At 49.3% G+C, this 19,667-nt stretch overlaps 1 protein-coding gene across 4 annotated transcripts in view; it reads right to left on the bottom strand.

Annotated features, from left to right (window-relative positions):
• The window catches only part of PCDH1 (protocadherin 1), a 154,814-nt gene that overhangs the window by 8,560 nt on the left and 126,587 nt on the right, over positions 1-19,667 (bottom strand). Inside the window, exon 5 of one of the 4 annotated variants that reach the window (XM_034778146.1) lies at positions 157-200. The exons of the other annotated variants lie outside the window; for them this stretch is intronic. Within the exon in view, the coding sequence (XP_034634037.1) occupies positions 175-200 (26 nt within the window). The 3' untranslated portion in view covers positions 157-174. The remainder of the gene's footprint in view (positions 1-156; positions 201-19,667) is intronic. 4 annotated transcript variants of the gene reach the window in all.

Here is a 19,667-nt window from a genome sequence, read left to right as displayed (position 1 = left end):
TGGCTGTATCATGCCCACAGGTTCTCCCTCCCCCAGTCCCTGTATAGGTTGCGTCACCCCCAGTGAGTCCCTCCCGTGGGCAGGGAGGCTCCTCCCATGGCCCATCTCCTGGGGCACATTAGCTGCAACACCCTGGTGGAAGCCGTGCGGACATACCTCGGTTCAGAGCCCCATTCACAGCCTGTTCCGCTCAGGGGACTCTAATGAGGAGCAGAAAAAGGACGACAGGGTCACATCATTATACAGCCCCCAGTCTACACACTCCCCACAGTATTGTGCCAGCCCCTCCAGCCTGCATCAGCCCTCCCCTGCATCTCTGTCTTGCACCTCTTTCCCCCAGGCTTCCTCTGATACCTGCTGCCTTTACCAGTGCCTTGGATGCCATTGGCCCCACCCCAGACTCCACCAAACTACCTGGCCAACACTGCCCAATGAGGTCTTCCTCTAACCTGCTCCTCCTAACCTGCTCCAGTTCCCCCAGACCTCCACCGGCCCCCTCTCTCAGCCTCTGCAGAACCCCAGCCAGTACCACCCACCTCCATCCTTCACTAGTTCCCTGTCTTTTCTAGTCCTTCCCCACCACGGACCATGCCAGCTCCCAGCCTCTGGATCTGTCTCCTTTCCCACCATTTTTTCTTCACTCTCCACAACTCCACTTTCTGCCATGCTCCATATACAGGATCCTACCAAATTCACAGTCCATTTTGGTCAATTTCACAGTCATAGGATTTTAAAAATTGTAAATTTCATGATTTCAGCTATTTACATCTAAAATAATCACAGTTTTGTAATTGTAGGGGTACTGACCCAAAAAGGAGTTGGGGGGGAGGCGCAAGGTTATTGTAGGGGGGGGTTGCAGTATTGTTACCCTTACTTCTGTGCTGCTGCTGGTGACAGCGCTGCCTTCAGAGGTGAGCAGCTGGATAGCGGTGGCTGCTGCCCGGGAGCCCAGCTCTGAAAGCAGAGCCGCTGCCAGCAGCAGCACAGAAGTAAGGATGGCATGTATGGTATTGCCACCCTTACTTCTGTGCTGCTGCCTGCAGTGCTGGGCCCTCAGTCAGCAGCCGCCACTCTCCGTCTGCCAAGTTCTGAAGGCAGTGTAGAAGGGTGGCAATACTGAGACCCCCATAAAATAACTTTATGACCCCCCTCCCCCCCCACAACTCCCTTTTGGGTCAGAACCCCCAATTTGAGAAAGGCTGGCTTCTCCTGTGAAATCTGTATAGTATAGGGTAAAAGCACACTCAAGGCCAGATTTCACAGGGGGAGACTAGATTTCATGAGCTGTGACTCATGTTTCATGGCGATGAATTCTTTAGGGCCCTATCCATATCCTCCATCCCCAGGCAACTCCCTACCCCAGAGCTTGGCACTTGAGTTAGTTTAGGGCAGGGGACACCTGACTAGTGGAGCACAAAGACCTTCATGCACAAAGACACAGGCACTCACATATCAGACATGGATATGCCCACTCACACTCATGGACATGCACAGTCACACGCTCACAGATATGCACAATCACACAAACATGCACAAGTACTTCACTAGCAGTACTTGGTCCTGCTAGTGAAGGTAAGGGGCTGGACTCGATGACCTTTCAGGGTCCCTTCCAGTTCTAGGAGATAGGTATATCTCCATATATTATTATTATTATTCACACAAAGGGACATGCACAGTCGCACGCTCACACTCACATACACTCACACAGACATGTATACATACATGCATGGACAAACCTCTCACATACCTGGATGTGAACACTCACACAGAGGCACTCACTTACACACAGATGCACATTGAAGTGCACACTCGCACACACTGATGGGCACAAATAAATGGACACATCACAGTGATGTCCATTTGCTCAGCTGCAAAATCAGGAGCTCACCCATGACAGGGGCTAATGACAAAAGGCTTGCACATGCCCACATGAAAACACCTGATTTGCCCGTGCAGGCCTGGGGAGCTCAATTGCACTTAGGAGGGAGGGGAGTCAGCGTTGATATGGACCATGCTATTTCCAGGGACTGTGCATCTGAGTGTGTCTGTGCTTGGGGGGTGGGAGTCAAAATTTGGGGCTCAGCGAGGGCTATGTGTGTTTGTGCAAAATTTCTTAGAAATGCCTATAAACGCCCAGAGAAATGGATAAGTGGTGCTTTCAGCATTGTGTAAGCTGGGGGGTCAGGCAAGCTGAGGGGAACTGCAGTAGGGGGGCATAACGGAACAGTAAGCAACAGGAAGGGGGAGGGAAGCATGTAGGGCCAAGAAAATCAAGGGGTAGGGTGGAGGGGAGAGGTTGCTGAGCCAATGCGGGAGGGTGCAGGGAGAGATGAGTGGGACACTAGGAAAGTCCATGGGATAGGTAATGACGAGCAGGCAGCTGGCAGAGGGAGGCAGGCTGAAAGAGCTGGCATGGCAGCATTATGGAGAGGGACAAGAAGCGGGGTTGGTAGGGGTGGTGAAACACAGCGGGGGAGTGCAGTGGGGAGAGTCAAGAGAGTATTGCGGAGGGGTGCATGGGGGAGCATGGCAAGGTGGGGTCCATGTGCAGAAGGGATGAGGTAGGGCAGTGGGGCAGGGAGGGATGGGAGAGAAGAGTAGGATGAGGAGGGATGGGAGAATGAGGTGGGAGTATGGGAGAACATGGTGCAGCAGTGAGGGACGGTAACATTGTGGCATGGGAGGGACAATGGACTGCAGTGGGGGAGCACAGAATAGTGTGGGAGAGCAAAGAGGAACGGCAGTATGGCGGGCTGGGAGAGTGCAGAGAGGGAGATGGGGAAGTATGGCAGGATGGGAAGGGGCAGGAAAGCACAGCAGCATAGGGAGCGCTGGGGGAATACAATGAGATGTGGGATTCACATATTTTAAGAGCAGGAGGGACCATCATATCATCCAGTCTGACCTGCTGTGTAGTCTAGGCCACAGAACTTCACCCATTCATTCCTGTACTGGGCCCAGTAACTTGTGTTTGACTAAAGCATCTTCCAGAAAGGCAGCCACCTGGATATGAAGACATCAAGAGATAGAGAATCCACCAGTTCCCTTGGCAGTTTGTTCCCAGTTAAGATGATATGCCTTATTCTAATGTGAAAGTCTTGCTTCAGTTTCCAGCCATTGGCTCTTGTACTCTTTCTCTGCTAGAAATATTTTCTCCCCATGAAAGCACTTACAAAGTAGAATCATAACCTGTAAGTCTTCTTTTTGACGCGCACAGATTAAGCTCTGTCAGCCTCTCACTCCAGCATTTTTTCCAGCACTTGCGGTGAGAAAGCATAGCTGGGATCATTTCTAAAATGCCTTCCCTTAGGGCAGAGCAGAGTGCAGTGATTCCCAGAACAGCCACCCAAACACTGCACTGCACTTCAAAAATGAGCCTTGGTGTTGATTCCCTCAGAAAGGGTTATTCCGACAACGATTAACACTCAGGACCCTGCTCCCCTGGGCACTGCACCCCTATGGCAATGAACTTTTGCGGCATCACTTCCCTACCGCCCTGGGCATCGCACCCCTAGGGCAATGAACCTTCGCGGTATCACTTCTATACTGCAAGACTCCTGTGGGCACAGCACCGCTATGGCAAAGAAACTTCACGGTATGAATTCCCTATTCACCATTCTCCCTTGGGCACCGCACCCCTATGGCAATGAAGCTTCGCTGCATCAGTTCCCTACCTCCCTGCTCCCCTGGGCACCGCATCCGTATGGCAATGAACCTTCTCGGTACCAGTTCCCAACTGCCCTGCTCCCCTGGGCATGACACCCCAATGGCAATGAAACTTCACAGCATCACTTCCGTACCACCCTGCTCCCCTGGCACCGCACCCCTATGGCAATGAACCTTCACGTCATCTCTTGCCTACAGCCCTGATTCCTTGGGTACCGCACCCCTATGGCAATGGACCACAGCATCACGTCCCTGCAACACTGCTCCCCTGGGCACTACACCTCTATGGCAATGAACGTTCGCGACATCACTTCCCTACCACCCTGCTCCAGTGGGTTCCATACCACAATGGCAATGAACCTTCGCAGCCTCAGTTCCCTACAGCCCTGCTCCCACTGGGCACCGCTCCCCTAGGGCACTGAACCTTCACAGTATCACTTCCCTACCGCCCTGCTCCACTGGGCCCCACACCCCTACGGCAATTAATCTTTGCAGCATCACTTCCCTACCGACCTGTTCCACTGGGCACTACACTCCTATGGCAATCAACCTTCGCGGCATTACTTCCCTACCCACCCTCCTCCAGTGGGCACCGCACCCCTATAGCAATGAACCGTCATGGTATCACTTCCCTACTGCCCTGATCCCCTGGGCCCCGCACCCATACCGCAATGAACCGTTGTGGTATCACTTCCCTACCACCCTGTTCGACTGGGCTCTACATTCCGATGGCAATCAACCTTCATGGCATCACTTCCCTACCACCCTCCTCCACTGAGCACCGCACCCCATGGCAATGAACCTTCGTAGCCTCACTTCCCTACTGCCCTGTTTCCCTGTGCACTGCAGACCTATGGCAATGAACCTTCACAGCATCACTTTCCTGCTGCCCTGCTGCCTGGGCACTGTACCCCTTTGGCTATGATCTTCGTAGCATCACTTCCCTATAGTCCTGCTGCCTTGGGCTCCTCTCCACTACAGTGCTATTTCCCCCTCACAGTGCTGCTCCGTGGGACTCTGTGCTCCCAAGTCGCTGTGTCCTTATCTCAGTATTCCCTCTGGGCACCCTTCCCTCATATTGCATCTCACATGGATGTCGCTTCGCTGTTTTGGATCCCTCGGGGTACTGTTCCTGGGTACTGAAAACAACACCACTGCCCTTCTCTCTGGAGACAGCTGTGTGTAGCTAGTGAGTGGGCCACATACAGATGCTAATAGTCCTAAGTACCCCTCTTTGAATTCCCAGGGCGAGAGTGTTGAGCAGCACGGCCCTCCCAGTTCAGCATGCCAGACCTCTTCAGAAGCAGGGCTCAGCAGGCGCTTGGCTTGGCAGAAACTTAATAGCTCTCATCCAAACTGCCCTTTGAAAGGACTTTTTTGAAGGACTGACCGTGCTGTGGGTTCCCACTCATGTACCCCCTTCTCCTGTCTACCCAGTGTGACAAAGTTCCTCCTCTATCTTGGTGGGTCCTGCGCTTATTGGCGGATTTTCTTGCCTCAGAGATTCACCATGTGGGTTGGGGAACAGCCCAGAGACCTTCCCCTCTGGAAGAACCCACAGTCCAGGTCAATTGGGAGGTTTGGGGGGAACCCAGGCCCGCCCTCTACTCCAGGTTCCTGCCCAGGGCCCTGTGGACTGCAGCTGTCTATAGTGCCTCCTGTAACAGCTGCATGACAACTACAACTCCCTGGGCTACTTCCCCATGGCCTCCTCCAAACACCTTCCTTATTCTCACCACAGGACCTTCCTCCTGGTGTCTGATAACGCTTGTGCTCTTCAGTCCTCCAGCAGCACACCCTCTTACTCTCAGCTCCTTGCACCTCTTGCTCCCAGCTCCTCACACTCGCACCACAAACTGAAGTGAGCTCCCTTTAAAACCCAGGTGCCCTGATTAGCCTGCCTTAATTGATTCTAGCAGCTTCTTCTTAAGTGGCTCCAGGTGTCCTAATTAGCCTGCCTGTCTTAACTGGTTCTAGCAGGTTCCTGATTACTCTAGTGCAACCCCTGCTCTGGTCACTCAGGGAACAGAAAACTACTCATCTAGTGACCAGTATATTTGCCCTCTACCAGACTCCTGTACCCCACTGGTCTGGGTCTGTCACATATCCCTCCCCCATGCTCAACACCAAGGGGTTGGGCAGCTTGGGACGCCAGACAGTGCACACGTGACAAGCCATCGGCGTTGCCATGACGGCTCCCTGCTCTGTGTTGCAAACGGAACTGGAAAGGTTGGAGGGATAAGAACCATCTGGTCACCCTTGTGTTCTTCTCCTTGTTCCACTGCATCCATTGAAGAGGGGTATGGTCGGTCATGAGGACAAATCTGTGCCCGAGCAGGTAGTAGCGCAATGTTTCCATGGCCCATTTTACAGCGAGGCATTCTCTCTCCACCACTGCATATTTTTGTTCCCTTGGAATGAGTTTCCGACCTAGGTATAGAATTGGGTGTTCTTCCTCCCCGACCATCTGTGATAGAACGGCCCCCAACCCTACTTCCGATGCATCCGTCTGTAGGATAAACTCCTTGGTGAAATCAGGGGCTATCAGTACGGGGTTACTGCAGAGGGCAGTCGGTAGGTCTGTGAATGCTTCCTCTGCTGCGTCAGACCATCTCACAAGATCAGGTCCACGGGCTTTCACTAGGTCTGTCAGGGGGCTTGCCCTTGTGGCAAAGTGGGGGATAAATCATCGGTAATACCCCACCACACCTAGGAACGCCTGGACTTGTTTCTTGCGACTTGGTCGGGGCCAATTTTCAATGGCCTCTAACTTGTTCACTTGGGGTTTTACCAAACCTTTTCCCAGAATGTAGCCAAGATATCTGGCCTCTGTAAACCCTACAGCACACTTGGCAGGATTTGCTGTAAGGCCAGCTCGCCTGAAGGTATTGAGGACTGCCTCCACCTTCTCCAGGTGGGTTTCCCAGTCTGGGGTATGAATGACCACATTGTCCAAGTAGGCAGCAGCATAACTGTTATGCGGGCGTAATAGCTTGTCCATGAGGCGCTGGAAGGTAGCTGGGGCCCCATGTAGTCCGAAAAGGGAGGACAGTACATTGAAAAAGACCCTCTGGTGTAGAGAACGCAGTCTTTTCCTTTGCGTTTTCTGCAAGGGGAATCTGCCAGTACCCCTTTGTCAAGTCTAGGGTAGTCAAGTACCGGGCATTACCCAGACGATCCACTAGCTCATCTATGTGAGGTATGGGGTACACGTTGACTGGGATACTTCGTTTAGTCGTCGGAAGTCATTGCAAAATCTTGTAGTGCCATCAGGTTTGTGCCCCAGCACGATTGGGCTGGACCACTGACTGTGGGATTCTTCGATGATCCCCAACTCCAGCATTTTTTTTACTTCTGCTTTTATTTCCTCCCTTTTTGCCGCTGGCACCCAATAGGGGCTCATTGTTACTCTGGCCCCAGGGTTTGTGACGATGTGGTGATATGTCTCGGTTGTTCGACCCGGTTTTGTCAAGAACACATCTTGGTTCCGGAAGATCATCTCAGACACCTCATTCTTCTGGTCTGGTGTTAAATTGGGAGACGCTCTCACCTGTTTGGAAGGCTTGTTTTCCTGGGTTAGGTCTTTTTGGACCGTTGTGCATGCCTCTTGTGTATGCCAGGGTTTCAGAAGGTTAACATGATAAATCTGTTCTTGTTTTCTGCATCCTGGCTGCTGCACCTTGTAGGTTACTTCCCCCACGGGTTCAACCACCTCATAGGGCCCCTGCCATTGGGCCAGAAGCTTGCTTTCTGCCGTGGGTACCAACACCATAACCCGATCCCCTGGTTGGAACTGTCGCACTTTTGCCTGGTGATTGTAATGGGTTCGCTGGGCCTCCTGTGCCTTCTCCAAATGTTCCCGTACAATAGGGGTAACCCGGGCTATCCGGTCTTGCATCTGCATTACATGATCTATTATATTTCTCCCCTCATTGGATTCCTCTTCCCAGATCTCTTTGGCGATATCTAGTATGCCATGGGGGTGACGCCCATATAATAACTCGAAGGGGGAAAACCCAGTTGAGGCCTGTGGTACCTCCCGGATAGCGAACATAAGGTAGGGTAGTAGGGTGTCCCAATCCTTCCCGTCCCGACTTACCACCTTCCTTATTATAGCCTTGAGGGTTCGGTTAAACCTTTCTACCAACCCATCAGTCTGCGGATGGTAAACTGAAGTTCTCAGGGTATGTATATGGAGCAGCATACAGAGATCCTTCATTAGCTTCGACATAAATGGGGTTCCTTGGTCAGTTAATATCTCCTTCGGTAGCCCCATTTGGGCCAAGATCCCCACCAGCTCTTTGGGTATAGTTTTAGAGGCCGTGTTCCGCAGGGGGACGGCTTCTGGGTAGCAAGTAGCATAGTCCAAAACAACAAGTATATATTGGTGGCCCCGAGATGTTTTCTCCAGGGGTCCCACTAGGTCCATGGCTATTCGCTCGAAGGGGACCTCTATGATGGGAAGGGGTACTAAAGGTGCCCTCAAGTGGGGACGGCGACTGTGCAGCTGACACTCCGGGCAGGAGGCACAGTACCACCGCACTTTTTCATGTACTCCAGGCCAGAAGAACCGTCATAGGACTTGTGTCAGGGTCTTCTCTACCCCCAAATGCCCCCCAAAAAGATGACTATGAGCAAGACTTAATACAGTGTTCTGGTGTTTTTGAGGTACCACTAGGATCTGCTGTACCTTCTGCCCTGTACTGGTGCAACCCGGTATAAGAGATCCTTCTTCATTATGAAGTAGGGTCCTGGTCCCTGGGTTTTCCCTTCCACGGGGACCCCATCTATTTCAGTCACCTCCTTCCTAATGTTGTCATACCTTGGGTCTTCTACCTGGTCCCGTCCAAAATTTCCTCTCCCGGGGCTAATCTGCCCAAGATCTAGGGGCCCAGTTTCTGTTGCCTCTACTGGTTCAGAAGCATTAGGGTGGGGGTCAGCCTCAGGTGCTTCTCCCTCCTGTGTGACCTCCTTTCCAGCTGCGTGGATCTGCCTACCTACAAGAGCGACCCTCTGGCTTTGGGTCAGTATTTGGGTTCCGAAGGCCTTAGCTGCCCTTCTTTCCCTTTTTGTCTGTCTACCCTGTCTGGGAATGGAGAACAAATCTGGGGATATTTCAGAGCAGATTGGGGGTTGACAGTCTGCTGTGGATGCCTCACCAATTTTAGGGTCCCCATTTTTCTCCAATCCCCCTACTGGGAGTAAGTTTCCAAACCCTGGGAAGTCCCTCCCTATGAGCACAGGGTATGGGAGTTTAGGGACTACACCTGCTGCTACCTCAGTAGTGTTCCCTTGGATCTCGATTTTTACTGGTATGGTGGGGTAGTAACTAACTGTCCCATGGACACATGTTATCCCCGTAAGTTTAGCCTGCAGCAGCTGACTACGCTTCACGAGCTTCCCTGAGATAAGCGTGATAGCACTCCCCGAATTGACCAGTGCTGTGGTCCCTACCCCATTTAGTTTCACTGGTCTGGTTTACATATGTGGGGTTAGTGAGACCCCCCACAAGGTGGATTAGGGAGCATGGATCTGCCCAGTTCCCCAGGTTACCCTGCATAGGCTCCTCAGCATTGGGACACTGTGCAGCTATGTGTCCCCATTCCCCGCAGGCATAACATCTGTATAGAGCCCTAGGCATTCTCCGGTCTCTTGGTTTGGGCAGTCTAACATCACGATCCTCTTATCTCTCAGTGCTCCGACTCTTTGTGGCCTCTGATGGGCCTTCAGCCTCACTCTTTTTTGCACCTGGGCCCTCCTGGTGGCCCAGTCACCCGAACTTTAGGGCTTGGTGCTGCTAGTTTAACCCGGGGTGCCTCTTCCTTAACTGGTCAGGTCAGCTCCCTCGCTGTCCTTCGCCTCTCTACCAGGGCGACAACCTCGTCATAGGTGGAGGGTTCATTCTGGCTTACCCAGGCACGAAGGTCTGGTGGTAGTCCCCTCATGTATCGGTCGATGACCAGAACCGCTAGTATCTCTTCTGGACTCCGGGACTCTGTTTGCAACCACTTTCGTGCGAGATGGATGAGGTCATACAATTGGGACCGCAGGGTTTTGTCTTCCTGGTACCTCCAACCATGATGCTGCAGGGCCCGCACTACTGTTGTTACCCCAGATCTGGCCAGGATCTCTGCTTTCAGGTGGGGGTAGTCTGCTGCAGCCTCTTCAGGAAGATCATGGTAGGCCTTCTGGGCCTCCCCACACAGGAATGGGGCAAGGATGCCAGACCACTGATCTTGAGGCCAGGCCTCCCATAGGGCTGTCCTCTCAAAGGCCAGAAGGTATGCCTCTACAGCATCCTCCCGTGTCATTTTCTGCAGCCAATGGCTGGCCCGTATGAGCCGCGTCCCATCATGGCCGCGATTCAACTCTGTAAGGGACTTTACCTGGTTTACCAGTTCCCGCAGCATAGCTCGGTCTTGAGCAGCCTGGTCCATCAGCAGGTCATTAGTCTCTTGCTGCAGCCGCACTGCCTCCTGTTGGGCGGCTGCCTGGACACGGGTAGCCTCCTGCTGGGCCGCCATAGCTTGTATCAGTGCCCGCACTACGTCATCCATTGTGGTGAAAAAAAATAAACCCTCTCCCTTTTTTTTTTTTGTAAATCACCCTCCTTCTTCTGCCGTGCTGTGCACCCCAAGATCCCACCGCTGACACCAGTGTGACAAAGTTCCTTCTCTATCTTGGTGGGTCCTGCGCTTATTGGCGGATTTTCTTGCCTCAGAGATTCACTATGTGGGTTGGGGAACAGCCCAGAGACCTTCCCCTCTGGAAGAACCCACAGTCCAGGTCAATTGGGAGGTTTGGGGGGAACCCGGGCCCGCCCTCTACTCCGGGTTCCAGCCCAGGGCCCTGTGGACTGCAGCTGTCTATAGTGCCTCCTGTAACAGCTGCATGACAGCTACAACTCCCTGGGCTACTTCCCCATGGCCTCCTCCAAACACCTTCCTTATTCTCACCACAGGACCTTCCTCCTGGTGTCTGATAACGCTTGTGCTCCTCAGTCCTCCAACAGCACACCCTCTCACTCTCAACTCCTTGCGCCTCTTGCTCCCAGTTCCTCACACTCACACCACAAACTGAAGTGAGCTCCTTTTAAAACCCAGGTGCCCTGATTAGCCTGCCTTAATTGATTCTAGCAGCTTCTTCTTAATTGGCTCCAGGTGTCCTAATTAGCCTGCCTGCCTTAACTGGTTCTAGCAGGTTCCTGATTACTCTAGTGCAATCCCTGCTCTGGTCACTCAGGGAACAGAAAACCACTCATCCAGTGACCAGTATATTTGCCCTCTACCAGACTCCAGTACCCCACTGATCTGGGTCTGTCACACCAGATCTGGATATTACACCATCCAGACAGCAGCCTGTTCTCCCAACCCACCACCTCACCCAGCGGACAGCCTTGGGCGCAGCATCTGCCTTACACTGTCAAAGGGAGCACAAAGGTTCCTTCCTTAGGGAAGGAGTTGACAGCAATGCGGCCTCCCTGAGTTCCCCATACTAGCTTTGTTAAGATCCTTGCCTTCCTATCACTGCACATGGACACAGGTCAGAGAGCTTTGCCTCCCGCACAGCAAAGCACGAATTTCACTTTCCATCCCTTGAGGAAGGCTGCTGGAATGGTGCCTACTTCCACAAGAGGAAGCAATGAATTGGAGCAGATCACTGAGGAGAGAAATCCTAGAGATCAAGTTGCTGGAGAGTAAGGGATGAAAATACATACACACAGAGAGTTCCCTGGGCCCCACATCAGTCCCTATGACACCCAGACTGACAGCTTCTGGGACCCTACCCCATCCCTCCAACATTCCAATAGACAGTTTCTGAGCCCCAAGAGTATACCCCCAACACCCAGACAGTCGCTCCCGAGCACCAACACTATCCCTCCAACACCCAGACAGCTTCTGAGCCCCAGCATCATCACTAGAACGTGCTGACAGAGGCTTCCAGGACCCCAACATCATCACAGCAAAACCCAGGTAGACAGCTACAGGGATCCAATGCTGACCCTATGACTCCAACAAAGGTGGCTCCTGGGTCCCAACACGATATCTACAAAACCGGACAGCTGGCACACAAGACCCATTACCTATTCCTAAACACTAATACAGATGGCTCCCTGAACCCAACACTGTCCATACAACATACACAGAAATGGCTCCCTGGACCCAATATTGACCTCCTACAACACCCAGATGGACAGCTCCCAAAACCTAACACCATCCCTACAACACCTTCACAGAAGGATCCTCAGAACTAGTGCTGACCACCACAATAAAAAGACAGATGTCTCACGGGTCCCAACAACACACACACACACACAGCTCCCCAGAACCAACACTCATCTTTACAACACCTGGACAGATGACTCCCCTGGCACCAAACAATGGTTCCTAAAATACCCATATGGACAGCTCCCTCCAGAATTAACTGCTTCTACTATATCCGGACAGTGGGCTCCAGAAACCAAACAATGGCCCTAGAACATACTAGAATAACTCCTACAAAACCAAGGCAATTGTTTTCCCAAACTCCATATAAACACGCCACCACCAAGACTGGGGGCTGTCCCAGACCAAACATTGGCTCCTACCGTATCTAGATAGACAAGCTCCAGAGAGCAGCACCAATCCTCACAGCACTCAAACAGGTGACTCCTCAGACTCAGCCAAAGTCCTCATAGTACCCAGACACAAGACTATTGTTATTGACAAACAATAATCCCTTCAAACCCCAGACAGCTCCCAGATTCCACACTGGTTCCCAACAACACCCAGATGGATTGTTATTCAAGACCATATTCAAGCCTCTACAACAGACAAATTATATTTTAAGATTTTGGTACTGGAGGCATTTCTTCCTTTGTGTTTGTACAGAGCCTAGAACAATGGGCTTCCATTCTTGATCAGGATCTTTATGTACCATCATAATAAACATAATAATAATTACATTTTTAAAATTATGTTAAAGAACATTACGAAGGTTACAAAGTCAAGCACTCAAAAGGTAAGTAATGTCAGAATTAGGGTTGTCCATGCAACCTTAATTTAGCTCCCTGCGTGTATTATGATGCAGTCTTTAATTACATAATCCCATACCATTTTTTTCACAGAACCCTTGCCTCATTCAGTGCACTGGATGGATAATGCTCTGTAGTCTGTAGGAGTCCCACCACATTTGTTGCAGAAACTATAAGGTATGTGTGACGTTGCACCCCATGTTTTATAGAAATATGCTTATGAGTGTAAATATGACATAACTGGAATATGTTTTATGCTAGATATGCCATGTAACATATTCTTGCAAAGTTATGATCTACTGAATATATTCATCCTATCTGTATGCATGTATCATTTTTATATCTGAAGTTATGAGTGTTGGCTCTATGCTTGTATTTAGAGTGTTTGGCTATAGGAAGCACATAAAACAGATTTGGTCAACATAGTGTGAAGGGGTTATTCAAGTAATTGGGAGTACTTAACTAACAATTGACTTTGGGAGATGCCAATCCACATCTGAGTTTAACAATGGCATCGGCCTGCAAAAAGCTGAATCATTCATAGACATGTGACTTGCCCAGGTGGCTAGAGACCCCATCTTGTGGCTGTGATGTTGCACAAGAGAGAGAAGATAAAAGGCCCTGGAAACCTCTCCATTTTGTCTTCAGCTGGCTCAAAAGATAGCCTCTCCACCCCAACAAGATGCCTGAAATAAACTGGAACAGAGGACAGTAACTCTGGGGGCGTGAGTGATTGCTAGATCTAGACTAGGAAGGAGTCTAGTCTGTCAAAGAAGCTTGCATTTACCTGCATTTAGTTTCCTATTGTATTAATCTTAGACTTGCGTGTTTTATTTTATTTTGCTTGGTAACTTACTTTGTTCTGTCTGTTATTACTTGGAACCACTTAAGTCCTACCTTTTATATTTAATAAAATCACTTTTTACTTATTAATTAACCCAGAGCAAGTAATTAATTCCTGGGGGAGCAAACAGCTGTGCATATCTCTCTATCAGTGTTATAGAGGGCGAACAATTTATGAGTTTACCCTGTATAAGCTTTATACAGAGTAAACCGGATTTATTTGGAGTTTGGATCCCATTGGGAATTGGGTATCTGGGTGCTAGAACAAGAGCACTTCTTACGCTGTTTTCAGTTAAGCCTGCAGCTTTTGGGGGACGTCGTTAAGACCTGGGTCTGTGTTTGCAGCAGGCTAGTGTGTCTGGCTCAACAAGGCAGGGTACTGAAGTCCCAAGCTGTCAGGGAAAATGGGCTCAGAGGTAGTCCCAGCACATCAGGTGGCAGTCCCAAGGGAGTTTCTATAGCAAGTGTGTAGCAAGTGAGGCAGGGGATTGCAAGAAGTTCCTACTCAAAAGCATAGAAGTGCTAGAGTTTCTCAACTAAATGGCAGTAGGCATTTTTTTATCGTGGGGAAAACAACATATTTCCCCTAACTTCATTCTCCGAAATGACTGAACTGGTTTTGCTGAAACTTTCTCAAAATATTCAGCCTGAGGCAGATGCTGGTCAGGGAATATTTAAGCCCTAATAGTTAAAAGTTTGACAAAGTTACAAGCACCTGAAAATGGGGTCTTATAATACAAAGTGTTGGGCTAGCTTAAGACAGGGTTTGCTACCTGCAGTACCTATCCTATAATAATAATTTATTTTAAATTACATCCTGAAACCTACACTGTCCAGATAGACAGCTGGTCCCAATTGGTCCCTGTGACAACCACATAGACAACTCTGCAGATTAACCATTGTCCAAATAACAGACCTTGCAACACCTTGACAAGCAGCTTCCCAGACTAACTAAGGACCCTTGCAATACCCGAACAGACATATTCCTGGATCATCCAGTGGCTCTGCAATATCCAGACTGATGAACAGCCTTAGCAATAGGCAGCTCCTTGAACTGACCAAAGACCACAGTAAAAAACCACACAGCATGCTTTGCAGACCAAGATACTAGTGGAAAGGAAAGAGTGTTATCATCTTATGGAAAGCAGTCTCATCATATGTTTTTTTCTCAGATACAGAACAGAAATATTAATTGAACACTTTTGCCTTTTCTGCATTATAATGTGCAAAAGGATAAAGTCCAGACCAGGGATCGGCAACCTTTGGCACCCGGCCTGCCAGGGTAAGCACCCTGGTGGGCCGGGCCAATTTGTTTACCTGCCGCGTCCGCAGGTTTGGCAGATTGCAGCTCCCGCTGGCCACGGTTCGCCGCTCCAGGCCAATGGGGGCTGCGGGAAGCAGCGCGGGCTGAGGGATGTGCTTGCCGCCAGGTGCCAAAGGTTGCCGATCCCTGGTCCAGAGCATAATATTTATTCTTGGTGCTATGGCCAATTAATAAAGCTGAAAACAATTATGAGCCACGTGACCTAGGAGGAAGAATTTAACCAGAAAAATATGGATTGTAATTGAGAATTGTTTAAGAACATGATACTAGATGCCCATCCAAAAAGCCACAATTGAGGAAGAAGGCCATATTGGTTTTAAAAATGGCCTCGTTTAGAGGACAAGTGAAGGCAACTACAAAAAATAAAAATAATAATATATAACAAATGGAAGTTAATAGTAATAGTAATGAATATAAATAAGAGGCTGGGAATTGTAGAAAATTGATAAGGGAGCCAAAGGGACAAAAGGCTAAATCTATGGCTATCAGAGTAAAGGAAAATAAGAGAGAATTTTCAAAGTACATTAGGAACAAAAAGAAACTGGACAGTGGTATTGGTCCATAATTTGATCAAAATAGTAGATTTATCAGTAATAATTCAGAAAATGCAAAAGTGTTCAATTAATATTTCTGTTCTGTATTTGAGAAAAAAATATATGATGAGACTGCTTTCCATAAGATGATAACACTCTTTCCTTGTTAAATAGCTGCTACTAATATTTGACATTCTTAAATCAGTAGGTCCAGATAACTTGCATCCAAGAGTTTTCAAAGATCTGACTGAGGAGCTTGCTGGGCTGTTAATGTTGTTTTTCAGTTAGTCTGGAACACCAGCGAAGTTTCAGAAGACTGGAAGAAAGCTAAAGTTGTGCCAATATTTAGAAAGGGTAAACAGGATGACCCAAGTAATTATAGGTCTGTCATTCTGATATCCAGTCCAGGCAAGATAATGGAGCGGCTGATATGGGATTTGATTAATAAAGAATTAAAGGAGGTTAGTATTATTAATGCCAGTTAACACCAGTTTATGGAAAATAGATCCTGACATACTAACTTGATATCTTTTTTGATGAGATTATAAATTTGGTTGATAAAGGTGACAGTGTTGATGCTTAGACTTCTGTAAGGCATTTGACTTGGTATGGCATGATACTTGGATTAAAAAACTACAAAGACGTAAATTAAACATGTCATACATTAAATAGATGGCTAACTGATAGGTCTGAAAATGTAATTGTAAACAGGAACTCATCAAACAGGTGTGTTTCTCTAGTGGGGTCCTGCAGAGATCGGTTCTTGACCCTACGCTATTTAACATTTTTATTAATGACCTGGAAGAAAACATAAAATCATCACTGATAAAGTTGGAAGATTGCATAAAAATTGGGGGAGTTGTAAATAATGAAAAGGATGGGTCACTGTTACAGAGCAGTCTGGATCGCTCGGTAAGGTGGGCACAATGGTTATTAGCCAAGATGGTTACGGATGCAACCTCATGATCTGGGTGTCCCTAGCCTCTGATTGTGCGAAACTGGAAGTGGATGACAGGGAATGGATCACTTGATGATCACTCACCTATTCTGTTCATTCCCTCTGAAGTACTTGAAATTGGCCATTATTGGAAGACAGGATACTGGACTAAATGAACCACTGGTCTCATCCAGTATGGCTGTTCTTATGTTAAGCAAACAATATGCATTTTAATATGGCAAAATATAAGTGTATGCATCTAGGAACAAAGAATGTAGGCCATAGTTACAGGATGGGGGGGCTATCCTGGGAAGCAGTGACTCTGGAAAAGGTTTGTGGGTCATGAGCCCCCAGTGTGACACTGACAAAAGGGCTAATGTGATTCTTAGACACACGGGACTCTCGAATAGGAGCAGAGAGGTTATTTTACCTCTGTATTTTGCACTGCTGCAACCACTCGTGGAATACTGTGTCCAGTTCTGGTGTTCACAGTTCAAGAACAATGTTGATAAATTGGAGAGAGTTCACAGCAGAGCCACAAGAATGGTTAACACATTAGAAAACCTTATAGTGCCTTACAGTGATAGACTGAAGGAGCTCAATCTATTTAGCTTAACAAAGAGAAGGTTAATGGGGGGATGTGATTATAGTCTGTAAATACCTATATGGGGAGCACATATTTAATAATGGGCTCTTCAGTCTAGCAGAGAAAGAATTACACGATCCAGTAGCTGGAAGCTGAAGCTAGACAAATTCAGACTGGAAATAAGGTGTAAATTTTTAACAATGAGGGTAATTAACCACTGGAATAATTTACCAAGGGTCACAGTCAATTCTCCGTCACTGACAATTTTTTAATTAAGATTGGATGTTTTTCTAAGAGATCTTCTCTAGGAATTATTTGAGGGCAGGTCTCTGACCTGTATTATACAGCGGGACAGACTAGATGATCACAGTGGGCCCCTCTGGCCTTGGAATCTATGAATCTATGAAAGTGAATCTGTGAGCCCATCTGGTACCTGGGGAAGTGTCAGGAAAGGAGTGATACACCATAGCACAGCAGCTCCTGCTCTTGTCCCTCTGAAATGTGGAAATGGGATTGCCCAGTAGAATGGCTGTCTGGCCTCTGTGCATTCAGCCCTCCCCTGCCATGGCTTAAATGTCTGTGCAAACATGCATGCCAACACACACATGCCACTCACACAAGGCCTCAACTCATACACCCCCTTATAGACAATACTTACTTGTCACATGCATACACCACTGTCTCTTGCATGCGTCCCTTCTTGACCCTTTTCACAGACATCTTTCTTGTGCAGCTACCCCTATGAACAGGATTCTCCACATTCCTGCAGGATTCCAAAAGGTGAATCTGACCTGCCTAGCTGCTCATTCTGCTATTTTCATTGCTTTGTACTTCAGCTCCTCTGATCCAGAGAAAGAAGTTGCCTCTGCCAATACCTCACACAATCCCCCTGTCTCTCTGCCATCTGCTTTGTGACTTGACAGAGCCAGTGATAGCCCGGGACAGCCTGTGCCAAGGTGGGTGGACTGGGAGTGCTTGAGCCCATGTGATGAAGGGGTCGGATCAGGCTGGGAATTGGACTTGTTCCATTAGGAGTGGGTTGGGAGTGCCAGGCCTGTGTGCTGAGTAACAAGAGATAAAATGGAGCCATCAATTAGCCCCTTCCAGGAGCCCTGTGTGTGCTGACCCTGGCACTGCTCCCAGATTCTCCACAGAGCCTGCTAGTAGGGGCCAGTTGGTGCATAGCTCTGGCACCAGGCCCTCTGCTGTGCTGCTCTTTCCGGGTGATCCTGTGAGATGCAAATGTGCCTCATCCAGAGCTTCTGCCTGCTATAGACTACAGGACTGGAAAGGACCTGATGAGTCACCAAGTTCCATCTCCTGCTATTGCAGGCAGCCCTGTCATATAATCGCATTATAAACTTATCATGCTCCATCTTAAATCAGTTAGGGTGTTTGCCCTCACAACCCCATATTGGGAGGCTGCTCCAGAACTTCCCTCCTCTGATGGTTGGAAGCCCTCTTCTCATTTCCAGCCTGAGCGTGTTCAAGGCCAGTTTATCCCCATTTGTTCTTGTGCTAGCATTGGCCTTTGGCTTCAATAGCACTGCCTCAGGCAGTACTCCTGCCTGTCTCCCTCATGATCCCCCATTAGCTCGGTGTTTGCTGATCCTCCTTGGACTAGCACAAATCTGAGGTTCCCACGGGTCTGTGGGGCCATAGCAGCAACGCAAGAGCTCTTCCCCACACCGGGCAAGCTGCCCCCAATGTGCCTCAGGGCATCCCATAGCTGCAAGGCACTAAGCTCCTAAGGGTTGTGCATAAAGGATTAAGGTAGCATGGTGTGTGCTGCAAGAAGAACCTGAGCAGCTGACCCTGGAGCCTTGCCTTGTGCCTGGGCCTGTAACACAGGCAAAGGCATAATCTCCTCCTTGCCTGCGCCAGCTGCTCAGACACTCTTTGGCTTCAAGAATCTCAGCATGAATGCCTGAGAGGCATGGGGGGATGGCTGATCTACTGTGTCCCTGGGATCTCTGCCCACACCCTGCATGTTTCCAGGTAAAGCTTGCTTGGGCATCCCGATGCCACGTCCCCTGGACTTGCTTCTTCCATCTCCCTCTGCCACCTACTGCAGCTCATCTCTCCAGCCAGGTTCCCTCCAAGGGTTTACCCTTCCTCTGCTCTGGAGCTTCTCAAAACTGATAGACTGCCGAGACTCATCAAGCCCTCGGATCGCTACCCCTTCCTGCTTCTCCACGTGGGCACCAATGATACTGCCAAGAATGACCTTGAGCGGATCACTGCAGACTACGTGGCTCTGGGAAGAAGGATAAAGGAGTTTGAGGCGCAAGTGGTGTTCTCGTCCATCCTCCCTGTGCAAGGAAAAGGCCGGGGTAGAGACCGTCGAATCGTGGAAGTCAACGAATGGCTACGCAGGTGGTGTCGGAGAGAAGGCTTTGGATTCTTCGACCATGGGATGGTGTTCCAAGAAGAAGGAGTGCTAGGCAGAGACGGGCTCCACCTAACGAAGAGAGGGAAGAGCATCTTCGCCAGCAGGCTGGCTAACCTAGTGAGGAGGGCTTTAAACTAGGTTCACCGGGGGAAGGAGACCAAAGCCCTGAGGTAAGTGGGGAAATGGGATCCTGGGAGGAAGCACAAGCAGGAGAGCGCAACAGGGGAGGACTCCTGTCTCATGCTGAGAAAGAGGGACGATCATTGAGTTATCTTAAGTGCCTATACACAAATGCAAGAAGCCTGGGAAACAAGCAGGGAGAACTGGAAGTCCTGGCACAGTCAGGGAACTATGATGTGATTGGAATAACAGA

This window comes from Trachemys scripta, chromosome 8 (genome assembly GCF_013100865.1).
Source record: "Trachemys scripta elegans isolate TJP31775 chromosome 8, CAS_Tse_1.0, whole genome shotgun sequence".
NCBI classification, from domain to species: Eukaryota; Metazoa; Chordata; order Testudines; family Emydidae; genus Trachemys; species Trachemys scripta.
The sequence above is the reverse complement of the archived record's forward strand: the minus strand, read 5'-3'. Positions and strand labels throughout refer to the sequence as shown.